Here is a 9,517-nt window from a genome sequence, read left to right on the forward strand (position 1 = left end):
AGCAATTTACTCTGAGCAGCTAATCGGATGCTACGGATCTAGCTTCAGTATCTACACACATAGACAGTGAGGTCTATGTGGCCTCTTGGCCAATCGGAGGCCAGGATGATGCTCGGTAAGCCAATAGCAGAGCAGCTATGAGTATGTTGAGCCCAGGAAACTCGCAGCTGTGACCGAAATAAACATCGTTCACTATGTAAACCAGTGTGGTGGTTGCTGTTGCCTTTTTTCGAACGAAGCAGTAGAGGTCGCTGTTGGATAAGACTTCGTTGTAGGGAATGTCTTCGCGAGGCTGGAGCAGACAAAATGATTTCGTATAACGTATAACGCAACAGGGGGTTTTTCGTCGTATGGGGTGCAGGAGAATGGGAATTGTGTTAATGCATGAAGATTTTTTCACATAAGGGGGTATTTTCGCCCATGCAGGTTTCGTTCTAGAGGAGTTTCGCTGTAGTCTTCTGGGGGCTCAGCATATATTAATACATTTTGGTAGAGAGGAATATAGGCCTACTGTCATATAGGTTATGTTATCGGGCATCCTTTTAATTCCCTTGAACAACCAAGATTGAACTTTTGAACTCTTTATAATTTCTATTATCTAGTCCAGTTAAAGTCCAGGGGAGGAAGCCCCATCATAGTAAAGAGGATACTAATGTGATGTGTGTAGTTCTTCATAGCCTCTTCATTTTGCTCTCAAAGTGCACGGAATTGATGGATTTTTAACAGAATGTAGAAAAAAATTCTCCCGGGGGGGCATACCCCCGGACCCCCCTAAAGGGGCTGTGTTCCCCTTGGGGCTAAGCCCCCCTTGTTCTTGAAACATAGTGACGCCCCTGGCTGGTCAGAAACATACTTTGTTGGAAAGTTGGAGGTTTAGGATGAGTTAAGTTTCAGGTGGATGAATGTAAGTCAATGCATCTTTTGAAATAGTCTCAGGGCTTCTGTAAACTATGTATTCATTGGCAACCGGTTCAGGTTGCACCCCACCTCACGTCCATAGTCAGCTAGAATTGGCCCACAGCCCAAGTTAGGACAAGCGGTAGAGAAAATGGATGGATGGGTGGATGGATGGATGTTTTTGGTAAACTAGGAGGTGGCACGCTTCAGCCGGTCATAATGCAGGAGCCGCCCCAGTTTAAAATGTGTGCGTATAGCAGTTCCCCCACATTAGTGACCTCTAAAACAACAATCTTTCCAGGCCAATAGCATACGAGCTGTGAAGCAAGCCTATTCCATTGTTGATCTGCTGATGTATGTGTTTTTTTTCTGTTCAAACAATCAACTGACTGAACTCACACAGAGGCACATATAGAGCAGTTTCACTTGGCGTCTTTTGACTTACTGAAAATTTAAAGGGATACGTTTGCAGCAGTAAAAAGTTAATATTTTGTCCATGATTAATGTCACCCCTACCTGAACCATCACCTTAATTTGACAGGGGGGTTGTGTGTGCCAATAATCTCAGGGGATAAATTATCTGAGGCTTTATGCCCCTGGCTAGGTCCCCTATGGCAAAAGGTGAGGCACCAGACCAAGTCATAGACCTCCAATGATGAATGAAATATTTGGACCTCGCGGAGGTCTCGTTGAGTCACATGTTGCTTACCTCCCTTGTTTAGGCGGCTGACTGGAGCTATGGCCGTACGGTGGTCATTGTGGCAACCCCCGAACCTGTTGGTTGACACCAGAGGTGGGTTTGGGCCTGTGGCACTCACGAGGCAGCTGATGGGTTCCGTTTTTTGTGGTCGCCAAGCCAAAAATTCGGGTGTGGGAGGAGTTTAATGAAGCCATGGAGAGTAACACAGTATAGTGCACATGGAGGACTGGTGACCTCTGAATCGGAGGAAGCATACTTTGAAGACCTCCTTAATTCCACCGAGACGCCTTCCCATGAGGAAGCAGAGTCTGGGCTCTCTGAGGTGGGCGCATCTGCAACATCACATGGACATCGGGGACAGTGCCTCTGTGCCTTGTGAATTTGGAGGTGTTCGAATGTGCACCCCGGTGGATCTTAATCGAGGGTGCTCCTGGAGTATCAGCCACCGGGCGCCCGAGTACGGGCTGTTCGATCGCTGTACGACCAGTGTCAGAGTTTGGTCTGCATTGCCGGCAGTAAGTCGGATTAGTTTCCAGTCAGGATTGGACTCCACCATGGCTGCGCTTTGTCACCATTCTGTTCATAACAGTATTTCTGGGCACAACTAAGGCAGGACCGCAGTATTATATACAGGTAATGTGGTTCCATTGGCCTCATCGAGCTGCCTTCCTCAACTCTCACCTCTAATCGGAGCAGTTCACAGCCAAGTGTGAAGCGGTTGGGATGAGAATCAGCACCTCCAAATCTGAGACGGTGGTACTTGGTTGGAAAAGGGTGGAGTGCCCTCTCCAGATGAGGGATGTCAATGGTGATATTTCGCCCAGCCCTAAGCACGCACACACCCATATTTCTAATTCAAGTTCAATTTTCTGCATTCCCTAACACACAGGTGTCAAACTCAAGGCCTGGGGGCCAGCTCCGGCCCACCACATCATTTTATGTGGCCCGCGAAAGCAAATCAAACATGTCAACTTCTATGATGATTGCTAAAATTTGTACCAAGATTTAAACTTCTCATATGTAATAAATAAGCGAGATATTGTAAGCATTTTATTGTTACCAAACCCCTCATTACACTAACTTAACGATCGTTCAGTGAACCATTCTTCTTGACTTCTTTATATGTTTTCACAGTCATGGCGGCCCTCCAAGGGAAACGGTCACTACAATGTGGCCCCTGACAAAAATGAATTTGACACCGCTGCCCTAGCACGTTTTATGCGTTTCACATGAATAACATGTTGATCACTTAGCCAGTCCGTGTAGGCAATGCAATAACAATTCTCACGTAGGATTGACACAAACGATTATTTTGCTATTTGATGAGTCACCAATAGCAGTTACAATTCAGTGGTTAATCGGATCAGATGTAAATAGGAGAATATTGCACTAGCACGCAGCTGCTCTTTTATAACCATCATTAGCTTACAGCCTGAATTCTGTAAGGTATATACAAACTAAAAATAAAGACAATTAAAATGTTCGTACATTCAACTTTGATTAAACTTTGTAGCTTGTACCAGCATGCGTAACATGTTGATACATGTTGGTGGATTTTAAATTGAAGGTGATGCTGTGGACTTGACATTTTTGGCTGTAAATGTTGAGTGCATTTTAAAATGGAACCAAAAACTACACGACGCATACTTGCACTAGGAATACTACAATAGTATGCATAGATACAAAAATACAACTTGCGAACGTTTGTAGATGCGAGCAAATGCTGACAGATAAAATGCCAGATTGCGGTCACAACTTCATGTTTTCAAGTGCGTGCCATCATACAATACGGTACCGTAGTTCCCCTTTCCCCGCTAAATAATAGCGGTGGTGGCGGCAAAAAACGCAACACAAGCGATGATAGTGGTCGTGATAAGAAACGGCAGGCAATTGCCATGGAAACGGAGGTTGCTGTTGTTAAAAAGTGGGACAGTGGTGAAAGAAAAGATTCATGTTGCACATGCCTTGGTGTGAATCCGTCAATGGTCAATGCCTTCCACCTCAGCCTCACCTGAACTTCTCCACTCATCACTTTTTCCTATTCTAACATCTGCGTGAGCTTTTTTTTTTTTTTTGAATCATGATGTAGCGCGGGGCGGCCAGTGGTTAGCATGTCGACTTCACAGTGCAGAGGTACCGGGTTCGAATCCAGCTCCGGCCTCCCTGTGTGGAGTTTGCATGTTCTCCCCGGGCCTGCGTGGGTTTTCTCCGGGTACTCCGGTTTCCTCCCACATTCCAAAAACATGCATGGTAGGCTGATTGAACGCTCTAAATTGTCCCTAGGTGTGAATGTGAGCGTGGATGGTTGTTCGTCTCTGTGTGCCCTGCGATTGGCTGGCAACCGATTCAGGGTGTCCCCCGCCTACTGCCCGAAGACGGCTGGGATAGGCTCCAGCACCCCCCGCGACCCTAGTGAGGATCAAGTGGTTCGGAAAATGAATGAATGAATGATGTAGCGCACTGTATGAAAATGTCATAAAAATGTAAGTCTTTGAAGGTAATCAATGTATAGGCAATGTATACACTGTATAAAATTGTTGATTCATTGCTTTATGTAACTTCTACAATTTTATTATTTGTTATTTGTCTTTGTTTTTAGCTTTGTTATTGTGACACAAGGCGGCCCGGTGCTCGAGTGGTTCGCGCGTCAACCTCACAGTGCAGAGGTAGCGGGTTCGATTCCAGCTCCGGCCTTCCTGTGTGGAGTTTGAGTGTTTTCCAGTGTCTGTGTGGGTTTTCTCCGGGTACTCCGGTTTCCTCCCACATTCCAAAAGCATCCATGACGATGCGATTGGCAATTGGCTGGCAACCGGCTCAGGGTGTGCCCCGCCTTCTGCCCAAAGACGGCTGGGATAGGCTCCAGAAACCCAAGATTTTCAGCAATAGTTATTTTAACCCTTTGGTTAATAGCCTATGTCATCAGGTTACATGTTATCATTATTGGTGCATGAAAGGGTTAAAGTGCTCTATGAGTACAGTTGAGTTGAGTGTATCTGCCCTGCAACCCATCCAGGGTCTCCCTCGCTTCTCCGACAGTCAGCTGTCATAGGCTTCAGCTCATCTGCAACCCGAATGAGGCGAGATGCTCTCGAAAATGGTTGATGTTGGATCATGAATTCTCTGGGGGTTTTTTACAGGTCGTCACTGTGATGTCCATCAGATGACGGGAAACTACATGTGGGAGGAATCCTCTGGAAAGGAGTTTCTGATTGGGACCAATGCCGACAGCAGATTGCCTCTCTGGTGGAATGGATCAGAGCCATTATGGGTCACTTTGCAGAAGCTTGGAAAGAAAGTTTTTATGTACTACTGGCCAGGTGGTTTTCACACAATTTCATCCTCAAGATCAAGATCATACTCTCATGCATTTTAAAATAAAATAAGAGAGAAAGCCTGCTATATGACACCGTATAGTTTTTGTTCAAATGCACTGTTCCAAAGTACGTATTATGCACAGCCGTCTTTCAAGATGTTTTATAGGTAACCGAAAAGAGTTATTTGTTAACCTTGCAGCATTAGAAGGATGTCTTTTCGGAAATCACAAACTATTTCAATCAAAAACATCTTAACAGGTCCAATTCCGTTTTAACATTGGACCTCTTATTTGAGAGCAGCTCCGCACGTCTTTATTGGTTGGATATCAGGATACCATCCCGAAGCTGCTGTTTGGATGCCAACTACCTCCCACCCTCCTAGATATGTGCTTGACGATGTTCCAAAGGTTCTAAACATAGCAGCCAAATGATTGAGTGGTATTGCAACAGGAGATTGTTTACCGAGGAGTGCCGTGCAACCCCAGATGGTCAAGATGGATGGACTAGTGTAGGGTCGGTGGACGGCCGCCATGTCCCAACAAGGCTGCAATGTGAGCGGGGATGTAGCCGAGTCACGTTGTGAGACAGAATCATGGGGAGAGGGCCGGTTGGCCCCTTGAATCGAAGGCTTACGTTATATGTATTGTCATGTATTTAGCAGTTGAATAAAACAGACAAGGAGGCAAGGCTATCGTTGTTAAAATCACCAAGCAAAATGCTATGGTGTTTTTGGTTTTTCATTAAATCAGATTCAGAATTGAGATACAAATTCGCTGTGCGGATCAGGGCAGCAGCATCTGCCATATCTAACTATAAATGCTGTGACGTAAACATCTATGGCATCTCACATTTGTCCATGTGTGTCTGTAGGCTGTGAGGTGGAGATTTTGGGAGTTCGCCCAACCTTCTGTGAAGAGTACAGCTACAATCCATCGATAGCAAACCTAACGGATTCCATTGAGCGTTCTCTCGACATGCTCAGGTAGGAACAACGTGTCTGTAAAACCAAACGGCGTAGGACAAATGATCTGCATTTGTAGACCACGATTTTCTTCACACAATTTAGCGTTACTGAGAGTCATGCCTACTCGTTTGTCTTTTGGCCTCTCACTGTCAGCGTGTACCATGACAACAAACAATCGAAGATCAAATATGACAGTTGCCCCCGCAGGTCATGATGCTTTGGAACGTAGCAGAAAGCAGGGGACAAAAAATATATATTTTTCGCCAGCAAAGAAGATTAGCGCGGAAGTGTGGGGATTATTCACTTGTTAAAAACTGCAGGTGCAAATTCAAGATATTCCTCATTTCCGCTTCAACATTTGTAATTCAGTCGGTCACCAAATAGGATTAGGGAGAAACCTGACCATTTGTTCAACGTAGTAAAAATAACAAAATGGTGGTTCGTTAAATATGTATTCATTTTCCGGTCGGCACGGTGGTCGACTGGTTAGCAATCCGGTCGCACCGTGCAGAGGTTCAGGGTTCGATTCCGGCTCCAGCCTTCCTGTGTGGAGTTTGCATGTTCTCCCCGGGCCTGCGTGGGTTTTCTCCGCATACTCTGTTTTCCTCCCACATTCCAAATCATGCAGGGCAGGCTAATGGAACACTCTAAATTGTCCCTTGGTGTGCGTGTGAGCATGGATGGTTGTTTGTCTATGTGTTGCCTGCGATTAGCTGGCAACCGGTTCAGGGTGTCCCCCGCCTACTGCCCAAAGACGGCTGGGATAGGCTCCAGCACCCCTCACGACCCGAGTGAGGATAAAGCGGTTCAGAAAATTGATGGATGGATGGATGTTGATTTTCAACTGCATTTTGTCTTTGGAGATCAGTGGATGTTTCCAGTTACCGTTTTGTCGTTTTTAGTAGTTTTGTTTAAATGTTTGCATGCATACATGCTAATGTGTGTGTCTTGTTCATGCGTAGGTCAGGCGATGCAACCATGGCAGCGATATATTACGAGAAAATAGACGTAGAGGGACACCACTTCGGTCCAGACTCTCCCCAGATCAAAACAGCAGTGCAACAACTGGACACGGCAATGCAGATGCTGAACGACAAAATTAAAGTTAGTAAGCTGTAGATATTGTTACAGATACAGGTTGACCTCTCTTTTCTCTCAGTCAACTAATTAGTTCTCATTCGCATCCTCTGTTCATGGGATTTTTATTTATTTATTTTTTTTGCAGGAGAAGAACATGTTGAATCAGGTCAACGTTGTGCTATTTTCTGACCACGGCATGACAAAAATTGAATGGATGGACAAGGTGATAGAGCTGGACAAGTATATCAACATGTCAGACATTATCAAGATGATGGACAGAGGACCAGTCGTCAGTTTGTGGGTCAAAGGAGCCAAGTTCCAACAGGTGAGACCGGAGTTTGATGCCTGCAGATGTGTGCCATTGTTTGCTCCACATGTGTTTTTTGCAGGTGCATGCAGCTTTGTCCAAGGTCCCAAACATGCATGCTTATGCCAGAGTGGAGATTCCCGAACGTTTCCATTATAAAAGAGGAAAGTTTGTCGCCCCTCTGACACTGGTGGCTGAGCCAGGCTGGTTCATTGCCCAGGTACGTCATCATTACGTCTTAGTGTACTTACCACCACTGTATTTATTATACTCAAACTAGATTCACATATATCTACTCAAATATTAATGACCGTATATGTGAAGTTGACAATTACATCATCTTGTTTATGTTTTGTTCAGACACTGCAGATATTTTATATTTGTGTATATGGTCATACCTCGGTTTTCGACCATAATCTGTTCCAGAAGGCTGTTTGAAAAGTGATTTGTTGGAAATCCGAAACTATTTTATTAGCCCATGATTAAGGGCTAATACAAAATATGCAGAAATAACATAAAAACATGTTTGCACGAATCACAACAAACACGTCTGCTCATAATGAATGCTACACGAGAAAGTGTCACTTCCTCGTGTAAGGAAGCCGAGAGGAGTCAAGTGGCGTATTTGGGTTTGCTTAGTTTGGTCAAAAACCGATTTTCGGTCGTAACCGGGGGAGTAAAAATCATGAATTTTCTGGTCGAAAACCAATTTGGTCGAGAACAGAGACGGTCGAAAACCGAGATTTGACTGTATTTATGTTTATGTTTGGCTGGCAACCAGTTCAGGGTGTCGCCCCACCTACTGCGCAAAGACAGCTGGGATAGGCTCCAGCACGCCCTTGTGAGGATAAGCGGATTAGAAAATGGATGGATGGATGGATATATTTATGTTATATATTTTGTGCATGTCAATGTGTTCTGTCCAGAATAAGGCTCATCTTCCGTACTGGAAAAATGACTCCAGTGGGCAGCCCTCGGCATGGCAAAATGGCTGGCATGGTTACGACAACGATTTTCGAGACATGGGCGGCTTTTTCTTGGCAGCAGGACCTGGTACTTACAGTAAATTGGATTTGAACTGGTTAAACCTCATTTTGCTTCAGATTTCTCAAGCAGAGAACAACCTGACTAAAGTAAAAACTTGACAGTTCTATTTAAAGTTGAACCCCATGACCCATTCTGGGATGCTGTGACTTCAATTAGTTCAGATAAAAAGAAAATAGACAGAGCACAGGAATTAATAGTAATTTAATTGATGTGTTCCAGTAAACTACATGTATGTGCAAGCAATGTTTGAAGAAACTTAATTACCTAATAAGAGTAAAAAATAATTTTACTCTCTTGAAACTTTACAAATCAATGAGGATATAGACTAGTAAATGTTGTTGAACAAATTCTTTAAAATAAAAAACAAAATTTTGGATGTAAAAAGAAAGAGGAAAACCAAATAAATTAAAGCTGATAACACGAAATGTGGCCAATTGGCAGTTAGCTAACAACCAGCTCGCCTTAATTAGTTCATCGCCAATAATCGTAAGGTCCATATGCCCATTGGCATTTGGCTAACTAGCAGCTAGCTTTACTTCGCTAATCGTCAATGGGCAACTTTACACCATCCACAATGATGAGCTGACCCCGCAATCTCATTTCAGATGCATGTGAGCACAAGGAGATGGATGGCGTTTAAGAGTATAGATAACACGGTTTAAGACAGACATCATAAAAGTTACAATATATGTACTTTATTGTCTTAACTTTACAGGGAGTCTTTAAAAGTAACATTTTAACATTGTCATACAAGTGTAAAAATCAGTTACCTGCTCTTAAAATATAACATTGTTCTCTTCCTTTCATGTAGACTTCAAGCAGAATTTCCGCGCTGCTCCTATCCAAGCTGTGGACGTCTATAACGTCTTATGTCGGACGCTGGAAGTGGAACCTTTGCCAAATAACGGTTCCTGGTCTCGTGTTCAGAATCTCCTCAACAGTTCTGGTAGTTTGCACTTGCCAACAACCCAATGGATCTGCGCCATGATTTTTTTAGGAGCCCTGCTGGCACTGCGCCAATAAAAGACCCCTCGGTTGAATATTGTTAAATGTCTACAGGCAAAAGACATGTTGTAACAACCTATAGACTATAACTTGAAACCACCAAGAGTAATTATAGATCCAAGTAAAATTCAGACACAAATAATGATGATACTATTTATAAATGTGTTTGTGTTTTTTTTTTTTTTTAAATTCCAAGTGAATTT

The 9,517-nt window shown here is 43.8% G+C and overlaps 1 protein-coding gene across 1 annotated transcript in view; it reads left to right on the plus strand.

Moving 5' to 3' along the window:
• enpp6 (ectonucleotide pyrophosphatase/phosphodiesterase 6) overlaps positions 1-9,517 on the plus strand; it is a 14,521-nt gene extending 5,004 nt beyond the window's left edge. The window contains exons 2-8 of the mRNA XM_019881626.1: positions 4,735-4,914; positions 5,782-5,893; positions 6,838-6,979; positions 7,101-7,280; positions 7,345-7,482; positions 8,189-8,315; positions 9,121-9,517. Coding sequence (XP_019737185.1) covers positions 4,735-4,914; positions 5,782-5,893; positions 6,838-6,979; positions 7,101-7,280; positions 7,345-7,482; positions 8,189-8,315; positions 9,121-9,332 — 1,091 coding nt within the window. The 3' untranslated portion in view covers positions 9,333-9,517. The remainder of the gene's footprint in view (positions 1-4,734; positions 4,915-5,781; positions 5,894-6,837; positions 6,980-7,100; positions 7,281-7,344; positions 7,483-8,188; positions 8,316-9,120) is intronic.

The sequence above is a fragment of the Hippocampus comes genome, unplaced genomic scaffold (assembly GCF_001891065.2).
Source record: "Hippocampus comes isolate QL1 unplaced genomic scaffold, H_comes_QL1_v1.1 scaffold270, whole genome shotgun sequence".
Classification (NCBI taxonomy): Eukaryota; Metazoa; Chordata; class Actinopteri; order Syngnathiformes; family Syngnathidae; genus Hippocampus; species Hippocampus comes.